The sequence below is a fragment of the Narcine bancroftii genome, chromosome 7, assembly GCF_036971445.1.
Source record: "Narcine bancroftii isolate sNarBan1 chromosome 7, sNarBan1.hap1, whole genome shotgun sequence".
NCBI classification, from domain to species: Eukaryota; Metazoa; Chordata; class Chondrichthyes; order Torpediniformes; family Narcinidae; genus Narcine; species Narcine bancroftii.
In genome coordinates this window covers 36,878,685-36,892,126 of record NC_091475.1, presented here as the reverse complement: position 1 = coordinate 36,892,126, position 13,442 = coordinate 36,878,685, and the positions used below count along the sequence as shown (strand labels likewise).

The 13,442-nt window shown below is 45.0% G+C and overlaps 1 protein-coding gene across 7 annotated transcripts in view; it reads right to left on the bottom strand.

Moving 5' to 3' along the window:
* Positions 1-5: 5 nt before the first annotated feature.
* The window catches only part of enox1 (ecto-NOX disulfide-thiol exchanger 1), a 305,533-nt gene continuing 292,096 nt past the window's right edge, over positions 6-13,442 (bottom strand). For all 7 annotated transcript variants that reach the window (XM_069889622.1, XM_069889619.1, XM_069889617.1 and 4 more), the window contains 4 exons: positions 12,411-12,518; positions 4,154-4,244; positions 2,260-2,345; positions 6-1,511 (listed from right to left, as the gene is read on the bottom strand). In XM_069889622.1, the coding sequence (XP_069745723.1) occupies positions 1,374-1,511; positions 2,260-2,345; positions 4,154-4,244; positions 12,411-12,518 (423 nt within the window). In that variant the 3' untranslated portion in view covers positions 6-1,373. The remainder of the gene's footprint in view (positions 1,512-2,259; positions 2,346-4,153; positions 4,245-12,410; positions 12,519-13,442) is intronic.

Here is a 13,442-nt window from a genome sequence, read left to right as displayed (position 1 = left end):
CTTTATATCATGTGTGCAGTGTGGAGATGTGCCAGTCACATGAGGTGGGAGGTGTAGGGGAGAAAGGAAGAGTGGCCACAAATTCATTTGCACCATTGCACTTTCATTATTCTGTGACTGAAGATCAATTTTTGTTCAGCAGAGGAATCTGATGGATGTTTTCCAGGTCTGGGCATTCCTGGAGAGAGATCTCCTTGTGAACTTGGTTGGAGATGTCCTGGGATGGGTGTACTGATGGGTACTCCAGGTACCGGAACACTCACCTCCCTCCACAGGCCTAGCCCCTGAAGCCCAGCTCCGTGCCAATCCCACTGAAAGTTCAACCCCTCCTCCGAATGGGTATGCCAACCCAATTTCATCCCCCACCCACCCATCAGTATTGAAGGTGTCCAATGGCCAGTCACAAAGGACGTTTCCAGCAGGTGGTGAAAGCTGTTGCTCCCATCTCCCAGGGTACATCAGGAAGGAAGATCTCCACACTTAGGGTTGCACGGTTGGCGTAGCACTTAGCGCAACACCTTTACAGCACCAGCAATTGGGACCGGACTGGGGTAAGATTCTTGCACTGTCTGTAAGGAGCTTGTTCGTCTCCCCATGTGTGCATGGGTTTTCTCCGGGGACTTCAGTTTCCAGTTTCCTCCCATCGTTCAAATCATACCAGGGGTGTAGGTTATTAGGGTGTAAATTGGGTGGGACGGATTCGTGGGTTGAAATGGCCTGTTACCGTGCTGTAAAATTTAAATGTACCTTCCACCTGCTGTGAATTGGGCAATGAGGTCTCAGATGGCCCCAGTATGAGAAATGTTAATGGGCATTAGGCTCTCTCTCTCTCTCTCTCTCTCACACACACACACACACACACACACACACACACACACACACACACACACACACACACACACACACACACACACACACACACACACACACACCCCTTGGGCTGGTGAGAGATCTAGGCCCAGGGTACTGCCTGGAGACCCACGTCTGCCTCTCCGTCCCTGCGCTCCGACCCACTCGATGCTATATCTCCCTCCTGCACAATAACCCACCGATTTCAGTTTGTTCCACCTTTATTCCCCCACATTATGTTGATCCATCCCCACCTACTCCACTGCCAAGCTTTCTCTCTTCATGAGTTAACCTTCGATGACAAATTTGTCCAGTGAATGTCTTGGCAGAGTCACCACGTTCTGATGTTGGTTGTGCACCAGGGGACAGAGAAGTTGTCAGCCATCAGAGACGCAGTAGAAATCATAATTAGACCTCAGCTCTGTGTTTTAATCCATAATCGTTAAACTTCACACTTGCTGAAGCATAAACCTGTATGGAATCTGAAATCCATGGAGTTTTTTCTTGTAGTGCAGTATTTCAGGTCACTGGCTAACAAACTTGATTCCTTCAAAACCACAGAATTTCCACTTTTTCTCAAGTGTGGCCCCAACGCCAGTGAACTCTTGTTTGAACATGTTTGGCAGTTGCAGGAGGAGGGTCTCGATTTCTCCTGAAGATATCTGTGGAGAAACAGATGTGGCGCAGGTTAGAGGCTGCCGCTCCAAAACACTTTAGAAGCCAATCCCACACTGTCAGACTTGCAATGCAAGCAAAGTGACAGGGTTCTCCTGTGACCCTTCTTCTCCCAGGGCTGCACAGGAGGCTGCCAAGGTTTTCATGCCCCAGATACTTCCCCATCACTTGTGCAAGGCAACTGCAATGAAGCCCAACAAATGGGCCACATGTTCGGAGAAAGAACGGGGGTTACTAATACTCCCATCCACTCCAGAGGGTCGCAAATTTGGGGCTCACAAATGTCAACTTGACAGTAAAAAATTTCAATTTACACAATTAAAAGCACCCGAGGGAATAGGCTGAAACAACTCCGGGTCATAAGCTCTGGGTAATTTCTCCAGGTGGAAGATAGTTATGCAGAGAACACAGAACTACGACCAGCCTCTTCCAGCAGAGAGGGTTGCAAACATGGGTGATACAGAAATGAGATCAATCCATGCAGATGACTGTGGGGTGGGCAAGGTTTAGCATTATTTAGAAGTTGGTGGTCGTGCCACAGATTCTGACTTCATCGTGTATACTGCAATGACCTGGTTAGATGATTATTATTCCTCTTAGGCTCAGACTCTCCTACCAGATAGGAATACTCCCCACAGCACATTGACTGTCTCATGAGGAAAGGAGGGTGTTAACCAATCCTGGGAGCCCCACCCCCACCTCCACGTCTCAGGGGCACGAAGTTGTGCATATTACCTTGGCATCCAGTCGCTGTAGATAAGACCAGAGGTATTCGATGTTGGCTCCAAATGGGTGCACGTGAAGAAAGGCTGATATGATACCTGAGCACAAAAGATACACCTATTGAAGGCCCAGCCAACTCCAGCATCAAGTTTTGTGAACAGTTAGGGACCTCTTTGCAAAGGGCTCCACAGGCCAACAGGCTCAAGTGGAAGTCGGCAGAAGTATGATTTCAGGAATCCAAAGTCTTTCCTTGTTGAAGGAATTAGTGGAGACACAGGCATTTGGATACAGTTCATGTGATCTATGACAACAAGGGTGGGGTTGTGAGGTGGTGGGGGCGTTCATTTTACTTCTGTACCTGTCCCTCTGACTTGTCCCCAGTGGCATGATAATGTGTGGACCCTGTCCTTTCAACAGTTGGGCTCCCTTTCAGGCAGTGACCTCCAGGATCATTCCAAATTTTCCTGATTTCCTGAAGTGTGCTTCCTCTAAATCTGCTTCCCCTCACCTCATCAAAGGCCCTTTATCAACACCATTACATTTGATATAAACCACTTAACTTCAGATGCTTAGAAATAATGGAAAACATTCAGGTAACATAATTATAGTGAAACTTGACTTCCAGAGACTAGGAATAAGTGGGAACTCCAATTGTACCCAGGATGACTGGCGTGGAGGTCTGGGTACTGGCCCAGGAGTCCACATGAGGTGCAGGGCTGGGGTGTGATGCTGGGCATGACTACTGCTACCGCCTTGAGCCAAAACTCCCTCCCCTTCACAGGCCAGCAGCCCCCGCTGTCCCAGCAACCACAGGCAGTTAGGTTGGGGCTGTATATCTCAGACAGCGCCACCATCCCCGTCACCGAGTGCTGGCAACAACTCGGTTATTGCCAAGCTCCACAGAAAGCACACTGCGCATTCCTGATTGACGTTCTCTGGAAAGGTTTGAGAAGACCTCTTCTGCCTTGCATTAATTTGTCCAAGCCACAGAGCTGTGATACTGATAATGCCCTTGTGTGGGGACAGGCTCCTGCTTCTGATTCAGAGTGTGCATATATCACTGAGTGCAAGGGTCAGTGTGATGCACAACAGGAGCAGGGGTAGGTCACCTGCATCTTCAGACTGTCCCGTCATTCAAGGTGACCATGCCTTGTCTGGCCCAGGCCTCAACCCATCTTCTGTACCAGTTCCCCATATTCCTCAATTCCCTAATCTTCTAATCTACTTCTGCAATTACCCCTGAAATTGAGCTCCAAAACCCTCCAGAGATTCACCATCCTCTGAGAAGAAATTTCCCCAGTTAAATGTCCATCCCCTTACCTCGTTGAAGAGTCTCTCACTTGTGGAAACAGCTCAATATTTAATCTGTTGCCTCCTTTAGGACTGTGCTTACTTTATTAGAATCACTCCTCATTGTTCTCAACTCAAAAGAATGCAGATCTAAATGGCAACCCAGCCTGGTGATTCACTCTGGGATTGCCTGTGGATACCAGGATATCCCTTTTGAAATAAGGGAACCAAAACTGCACCCAGTTCTCCAGGTGTGATCTTACCAACATAGTGCACAACCATTACCATACTTCCCTGTTTCTAAACCCCAACTCTCTTGCAACAAGGGCCACTGTAGCAATTTCCTCGCTGTGCCCTGCCATTTGAGACACAGTACTACTTCCCACTGTGGACCCTTGAGGACTGAGGCTTTCAGTGATTCCTACTCACCTACATTGTTCATAAGACACTATCAAATTCTACAGATGTACAGCCTGACTGGTTTCTTGATGCCCCAGTCACAATTTCTGAGATGTAGTTTTACATTAAATTTTGCCAGAAAGGAACATAATGTTAACTCAGAATCAAACTGAAAATGCAACCCCTGTGAAGATGAGCAAAGTCCATGATACATTACCCACTAATAACGCTTCCTTCTCTGATTTGAGAGATCGGGTGGCAAGGTTTCCCTCGCCCATCGGCCTGCTTTGGATGATCCCATTCATCTCCTGCACAGAAAATACAAAGGGAAATGATGAGAGTATTCAGGCATACTTTATTATCCAGGTGATTACTAGAGATTATTCCTTTCTCAGTAATATTCACTGTCTCGAGAAACTGCATAAAGCTACAGCATTAGATAAAATAAAATGGACTTTGAGAAAATCTTGCCTCTCTCTTTTTTTTGATTTTCGCTGACAAGAGGTATGGCAGTGCAGTTATTACATTTCTGGACAACCACCAACATTTCGACCAATGAAAAAGAGACAATGCAAATCGCAAGAATACGCATTTGAAAAAAAAGGGAGCAGGAGTCGGCCCTGTAGCACCGCAAACCTGCCATGTCGGTCCAACATGATTGTGGTTGATCCCCGCTGACCTCAGCTCCTCCTTGGCACCAGTTTCCTACAGCTCTCGCTTCCTTGACTTTGCAAAGATGTCCTCTTTAAGTAGCTGTATTGACCTGGCCTCCACAACCCTCTTAGCTAAAGAATTTCAGGGATTCACTACTCTTTGTCCATCTTGTGTTTCAATAAAATCATTCCTCATTTTCCCAGTCTCTCCAGAGAATACAGATCTCTTTAACTAGCCACCATTAAGAAAACACAACCACACCTTTACTTTCTTGGAAGACTAAAGAAGTTTGGTGTACACCCCTTGTCTATCAACAACTTCGACAGGTACACCGTCAGAAGTTGCTGCACAGTGTGGTCCGTGATCTAAGATCAGATGAAGCTATATAAGGTGGAGAATGAGCACAGAACATGACACAACCTTCAGTCCTCTCCACTAACTCTATTTACATCTCCCACAGCCAACACACAAAAGGACCCATCACACTCTGGACACACTATCTTCTACCTCCTCCCATCGGGAAGAGGCTCAAGAGTGTGAAACCTCACACCAACAGGCTTAAAGGCAATTTCTTTCCATCGGGCTTCTGAATGAAACCCACCACAGTGATATCACGCTGCCCTTGCTTGGTACTAAATGATCTTCCTTTTCATTGCAATCCTACACTTCATAATTGTGCTCTCTGAATGTTAGAGCCAACCTGTTTGCAGAAGAACCCTTCTCACTGCACCAGGTATAATGTGACAAATAAACAGTTATGTCCTCCAGGAAGGATTTCTGCCCTCTCTATTCAGTCTGCATTCGTTGATACTCCAAAGCCACCAATGACTATTAACCACCTCTTCAGGGGCACTAAGGATGGACAATAAATGATGATCCTGGTAGCAATGCCCACATCCCATGTGTAAATAGATTTTTAAAAAGTTGATGTGTGTTGGGGATACAAGTGCCGAGGAAAATGCAAGTAGTGTGAACTCTCCCTGCTGTCACAGACCCGGCCACCAGGGGTCAGTGTCTGCACAGTGAGTAGCCAGTGAACACAGGGCACACGCTGTTCCATCTCAGACACTCAGCTTGCAGCATAGCCACTAGTAGCCAAGACAAAGACAGTGGCTTACTTGTGCCAAGGAAGGTCATAGACAGCCAGTGGAATAATCCAATGAAGTAGCAAACAGCAAAGCTTTGCTCCCAGAAGAACTCCATGCCTTCTACGTCCAATTTGATGACAGTCAAGAACCACCCCCCCCTGCACCCCTGATGATCCCATCCTGTCTGTACCTGAGGGTGACGTGTGTGCTGTCTTCAGGAGAGTGAATCCGAGGAAAGCATCTGGCCCAAGTATTAAAAATCTGTGTTGACCAACTTAGCAATGTATTGACAGCTATCTTCAATACCTCATTCCAGCAGGGCGGATTACCCACCTGTTTCAAGCAGGTGCCAATCAGAATGTTAGAGTACAGTAACCTGCCTCAATGACTATCAGCCTAGTAGCACTAACATCAACACAGATGAAAGTGTTTTGAAAGGCTGGCGTTGAAGCATATCAGCTCCTGTCTGAGCGGAGACATGGATACATTCCAGTTCGCCTATCCTAGCAACGGGTTTATGGCAGATGCCATCTCACTGGCTCCACACAAAGCCCTGAAACACCTGGACAGTGAATATGCATTCATCAGGATGCTCTTTATTGACTACAGCTTGGCATTTAACACCATCATCCCCTCAAAACTGATCAGCAAACTCTAAGACCTGAGACTCCACACCCCACTGTGTAATTGGATGATGGATTGACTCAACTCCAGACCTCAATCAGTGACGATTGGTAAGAACATCTCCTCCACAATCTCCATCAGTTCTGGAGCACCACAGGACTGCAATCTTAGCCCCCTGCTCTACTCACTTTACACCTACAGATGTGTCGCTCAGTTCGACAATAACACCATCTACAAATTTGTTGACGATGCCATGGTTCTGGGTTGTATAAAGGAGGGAGATTGAAAACTTGGCTGTATGGTGCACCAACGAAAATCTTGCACTCAATGTTACCAAAACTATTGTTAACTTCAGGAAGGGAAAACCAGAGGTATACAATCCAGTGATCATTGGTAGATCAGAGGTGGAGAGGGTAAGCAAATTTAAGTTCTAGGAAGTCACTATCTTGGACGATCTTTCCATGAAGAAAGCATGTCAGTGCTTGTACTTCCTCAGGAGTTTGAGGAGGTTTGGTTCGACACCAGAAACTCTGGCAAATTTCTACAGAGGTGTGGTGGAAAGTGTGCTGACCATCTACATCACGGTCTGGTATATGGACACCAATACCCCTGAGTGAAAAGACCTGCAAAAGGTAGTGGACACAGCCCAACAGCCCAGGACATCACAGGCAAAACACCTTCCCACATTTACAGGGAACGCAGCCATCAGAGAGCAGCAACAATCATCAATGACCCACACCTCCCAGCACACGCTCAGTTCTCACTGCTGCCATCAGGAAAGAGGTATAGGAGCCACATGATTCACACCACCAAGTCCAGGAACAGCTGCTACCACTCCACCATCAGACTCCTCAACAACAAACTCAATCAGGGACTCATTTAAGGGCTCTCACTTGTGCATTTTACTGATTTTTTTATTCTCTCAGTTTTGCACAGTCAGTTTGTTTACATTCGTTATCTGTTTACAGTTCTTTGTTCGTGTGTATATGCTCTGTACAGTTTATTTTTTTATTAATTAGTGGTAATTCTGCCTTGCCTGCAGGAAAAAGAATCTCGGGGCTGTATGTGATGTCATGTATGTACTCTGATAATAAATCTGAAATCTGAAAGAAGGAGCAGAGGAGCATGTGGTGGCAGGAGAAGGGTAGGCAAGATAGAGCATGGCCGGGCTGGATCACAGCCAGTTCCCCACGTCCCCAAGCAAGACAGAATCCTGGTTGAACATCTGAAAGAAGCATCCCCACCAAGACAACAATATGTCATGCCTGTGAGTTGTCAGATGAGATGATGCTATCAATGCTGTCTGTTCCTCACTTGCTTACACCGACCAGCCAGTTAACCAACAAAGCCACACCTACCAAAATGTTATTAGGTTCATTGGCTGCTTTGAATTGCCCTTCATGTGCAGGTGAGTGGTAGATTATGGAGAAGTGAATCTAGGCAAGGAGACCAGTTCTGTACACAATACTCAGAAGTAATTACTGCACTGCAGTCTGATGACCTTATTCCCATTATCGAATGCCTTTGCAATAAAGGCCTAGTTTCCTTCCTATTTGCTTGCTGAGTTTACATGTTAACTTAATGTGATTTGTGTATAAGAATATCCAAGTCCCGTGAGCTCCAACACCTTTCTCATGAATGGTCACAATGGCACAGGTGCTGCCTCACAGTGTGGGAGACCCAGATTCGATCCTGACCTCAGGTGCTACCCACTTGTGAAGTTAGCATTTTCTCACTGTGGCAAGTAGGCTTCCTCTGCTGCAGTTTAGTGGAGTAATTGGCTGCTATGAATTGTTTGGTTGTGTGTGTGTGTGTGTGTGTGTGTGTGTGTTCTGGCAGTATGGTCGGTGTAGCAGTTAGCACAACGCCTTTACAGCATCAGCGATTGAAACCGGGGTTCAAATCCCGCGCTGTAAGGAGTTTGTATGTTCTCCCTGTGTCTGCGTGGAATTTCCACCAGGGCTCCGGTTTCCTCCCACCGTTCAAAACATTCCGGGGTGTGTGGGTTAATTGAGAGTAAATTGGGTGGCATGGACTCATGGGCTTAAATGTTACCGTGCTGTATGTCTAAATTTAAATTTAAACTGGGTAAATTATGACTGTGAACAACAGATGCTGTTGAAAAGCAGTTACGTCAGTCTTGGTAAAAGCCAGCTGTGATCAAATAATATGGACGTTCTAGACATAAATGTTATCAAGAGGATATATCAGATATGGGGTGATATGGTCTCCAATTCTTGAGATGAATGGAAGGGCCATTATGGTGAAAGTACTTCAGAGCAATTTAGAAGAATGAGAAAGGATCTCACTGAAGCAAACAGTAAATCATTATGACAGGACTAGATAGGTTTGATGCAGGAAAACATTCCTAATGTTGGAGATGCCCAGAACACAGGGTCACAGTCTAAGGAGAAGGAGTCAGCCATTTAGGATTGAGATGAGGAGAAAGTTCTTCACTCAGAGTTGTGAACTTCTGGAACTCCTTGCCAGTTTGTTAGACATATTCTAAAGAGAGTTGAATGTGGCCCTTATGTTTGAAGGGTATGTGGAGAAAGCAGGAAGATGGTAATGAGGTCACCTGATCAGCTATGATCATACTGAATGGTGGAGCAGACTCAAAGGGCTGGATGGCCTACTCCTGCTCTGACTTTCTACGATCAAGGAGAACCAGTGCATGGTTTGCAAATGGCTAGTATGCAAGTGTAGCATACTAACAGAATGTTAATGCTATTGCCAGTGGAAGTGCATCCAAATATAGTGAGAGTTTGCTACAGACATTGGTGAGACCACAGCTGGCACCATATGTACAGCGCAGGAAGGACGGTAATTTGTTGGAAGCAATTCAGAGGTTCACCACCTGAAATGGGTGGTTGATGAGGAGATGATGAACAAGCTGGCCTTATATCCACTGAGAATGAAAGGGGCATAATTGAAACATGTAAATGAAAAAAAAAAGTTGTTTCTTCTTTTGGGGGTATCTAGAACATGGAGTCAAAGATTAAAAATAAGAGGTCACCCATTCAAAAGGTTTTCTCTGTGGGGGTCATGAGTCTTGTATAGAGGTAGGCAGTTACTTGATAAGCAAGGGGGTGAAAACTTGGGATAGATGGGAAAATCCCTTGAGATTACAACCATCAGCTGAATGATGGACACATGGTTTGGGGAGGATGGACACATGGTTTGTAAGTTTGTGTGTAGGTATGTTCATGTGTTCAGTGATATCAATATTCAGCTATATCCAGAGTGACAAATTGGGATAGACAGGCTTGGAATCGTGAGACCTCTTTGGTGGTACAGATTTTCAGTAGACCCCAACTGATTGGCTTCCAATTTGCGTGCCTTTTTGAGGTTGAAACAATTTAGGTAAAGATCAGATATCTAAAGGCTTCATTAGAAAGACTTTGGTTTTTCTGCATATGGATGAGAGGAAGGATGGGTTTCCTTGGCGTTGATGCTGTGTTGATACGATGGTGTTCACGGTGGCAAGGCTTCTCATTACTTCCAGTCTTTAACATTACAATGAAGACAAAGTCATTCTGGGGAAAGAATAACTAGGCTGGTGTGCAAAGCAAAGGAGCTGAGTAGTTGGAGTTGCAGGAACGACCAGCAACTGGGGTCAGGCTTGGCATCATATCTTGACATCTCAGTATTGCTGTGCAGAGTACAGAAGCTGAGCAGTACAGACAAGACAGGACCCTTGATTCCCAGACCGATTAAAAACCTATCTCTCCCAGCCTTCAAAGCACACAAGGATTCTGCCCATGTGGCTCTCTGTGACAAGGAGTTCCAAAGGCTTACTCCTTTGGAGAATTTCTTCCTCCTCTCAGGTTTAAATAGGCATTCTCTGATTCTGAGACCATGCTCCCTGGTTCTGAATTCTGCCTTCTCAGTATTTACCCAGTCTGGACCCCTTAGAATCTCAACGTTTCAATCATATCATCCAATTGCATTGTATCCCAGTCCAATATATGCCATCCCTCTCAATCCAATCCTAATCCCCCACATTCTATCTCATTCAATTCCATCCACCATGGGGCATGTGGTCTATCCCCTTTCCATCCTCGAGTCACTCTAGGCTGTGGTCTTCCTAACTCAATGCAGCCACTTGACTGGCCTAATCCATCAGCCTGCACCTATGCACCCACCTTCTTCTGTAAGGCATGGTTGCCACTTCTGTCATCTGCAAGGTTTTCCCAAACAAGTTTCTGAGGCTTCCTCCTGTACAAATCCAAAGGCCATGACATCTCCACCATGAAGGATGACGGGAGCCTCAGTGTGTCAACACCATGAAGAACAAAGGGAATACCACTGCATATCCACCATGAAGAACAAGGGGAACCCCACTGTGTCTCCACCATGAAGAACAAAGGGAACACCATTTTGTCTCCACCATGAAGAACAAGGGGAACACCACTGCACCTCCGCCATGAAGAACAAAGGGAACACCACCGAATCTCCACCACAAAGAACAAGGGGAATACGTCCATGTCTCCACAATGAAGAACAAGGGGAAACACCACTGCATCTCTGCTACGAATAACAAGAGGAGCATCACCACCATAAAAGACAAGGGGGCATCACTGCTTCTTCGCCATGAACGACAAGGGGAGCATCACCACCTCAGCCCTCCCATCTTCCCGTTGGTGCAGAAGCAGTTTGTCGTTCATTGCTTCATTAGGGTTTAAATCCCAGGAAACCCCTCCTCAGCGGCATCATGTGAACACTTACAACACACACAAGAAGGCTACTCTCCACTATCTTTCCAACGGCATTAAGGTGGGAAGTAAATGCTGGCCTTGCCAATTACATGTGCAGCCTGTGAGCATCAACCAGCATCTGCTCCATTTGGCAGCATGGAGTCCATCAAAGAGACCTTGGGGAGAACTCTCTAATGCAGTGGTTCTCAACTTTTTTCTTTCCCCTCACATACCACTTTAAGTATTCCCTATGCCATAGATGCCCTGTAATTAGTAAAAAATGAATGTTTTCCCAAGGATACAATACTTATTTCAATCGTTGCTAATTCACTTAACAGAGAAATTCTTTAATGAACGAAAGAGAATAATAAGGAAATTCTTGTAGAAAGGGGGGAAACCGAGGTGCAACCAAGGTGGTTTGCAGTTACCAAATTTTAAAAATTATTATAGAGCCACACAGTTAAGGTATTTATCAGATTTTTACCAGACAAGGGAAAAACCAGACTGGACTAAGATAGAACTAGATAAAATAGGAGAGAAGGTACCGGAACATATACTTTCGAAGTGGGATGAAGAGATGGTGCAATATAAAAGCTCATCAGTATTGCATCATTTACTCAATATATGGAAGAAGATCCACTTAGAAAGGAAAAAAATGAATGACCAAATACCAAAATTGTTATTGACACAAAACCCACTAATCCCTTTTACAATAGATAACCTTTCCTTTAGAGAATGGGAGAGAAAAGGAATCAAAAGAATAGAAAATTGTTTTTTGGGAAATAATTTATTTCAGACTCGCGTTCTCATGACAGAATTAAGTGACTTGCTGGAAGTTCAGAGGTTTTAATGTTTTTTAAAATGTTGATTGATGGTATTAGTTTCAGACTTTGTTTGCAAAAAGAGTGGCAGAGAGGATCAATGGAGTCTCCCTTCACCCCCTCCCCCATCGACGTGATCTACCGGGACCATTGCCTGAAGAGGGTGCACAAAATCAGTGAACTGGTGCGGACTCGAAAGGCCAACGTGGCCTGTTTCCGCTCCGTAAATGGTTATATGGTTATATGGTTATGCGAGGGGAAAGAAAAAGGTTAAAAACCGCTGTTTTAATCGTACCTCATTGACTTGTTATGTGCACAGTTTCAGAACTCCAAAGGAAATGGGCCAATGACAATTTTTCTCAAGCCAAAATATTTCAGTAACAATTGGGTCTAGTCACTAGCACTGATGGCATAGGGATTACTTAAAGTAGTTTGAGAGTGGAAAGAAAAAGGTTGAGAACCACTGCTCTATTGCTTTAAGTCAACAAAACAAATAAAGAGTATTTACTCTTATGAGAGATTTCTGAGCCGTAGCTGTAAAATCTGTTGCCTTACCCGTTAAGCCTTTAAGAACACAGTGAATGACTTACCTTTTCCTTTAGAGTCGCAAGTAATGCATCCACTTGTGCTTTTTCCTCCTTTATTTTCTCCAGTTCCAGTTCCTTTTTGCTGCATTCTTCCTGCAGAGCAAGTAGTTGCTATCCAGAAAGAAGACTGTCATTAATAGAACCATAGAAGAGGGCAGAACAGAAAACAGGCCCTATGGCTCCTCCATGCCCCTCTCGTCCATATACCTGTCCAATTATTTTTCTTAAATGTTAAAATTGAGGACACATTCACTTCAGCTGCCAGCTCCTTCCATACTCCCACCACTCTCTGTGTGAAGAAATTCCCCAATGTTCCCTCTAAACCTCTCCCCTTTCTCCCTTAACCCACATCATCTGGTTTGTTATCTCACCTAACTTCAGTAAAAAAAGCCTACTTGCATTTATCTATACCCATCATAAATTTGAATGCCTTTTTCAAATCTCCCCTCATTCTTCTTCGCTCCAGGGAATAAAGTCCTAACTTATTAACCTTTCCCGGTAACTCAGTTCCTCAAGTCCAGGCAACATCCTAGTAAATCTTCTCTGAGCTCTTTCAATTTTATTGATATCTTTCCTGGAGTTAGGTGACCAAAACTGTATATAATACTCTAAATTTGTACAGCTTTACCATAACATTCCAACTTCAATATTGTCAATATGCCAAAAACTCTCTTTATGAACCTATCCACCATGACACCACTTTCAGCTTGTAGTGTGTAGGCTCAGCAATGACCGAGGTTGCATGGAGAATGGAGTATCAAAATTAGGGAGTTTTGGGGGTTTGTTAGTGCACCCATGGTGTAGTGCTTTCAACTTTAGTCTCCTAACTTACAGAAGGATGGGCCTGCCTTTCTGATTGATTCCTGGGATGCAGGGATCGTCAAAGGGATGTTGGCTCAAATCCAACTGGGGTTTAAGAGAGTGAGGAGAGATCTTATGAAAGATGGCGTGGGAACGTGAATAGACAGAAAGCTGGGAACACAAGGGAACAGGAGCAGGAAAATGCTGACTAACCATTTCTACCCACAGATGCTG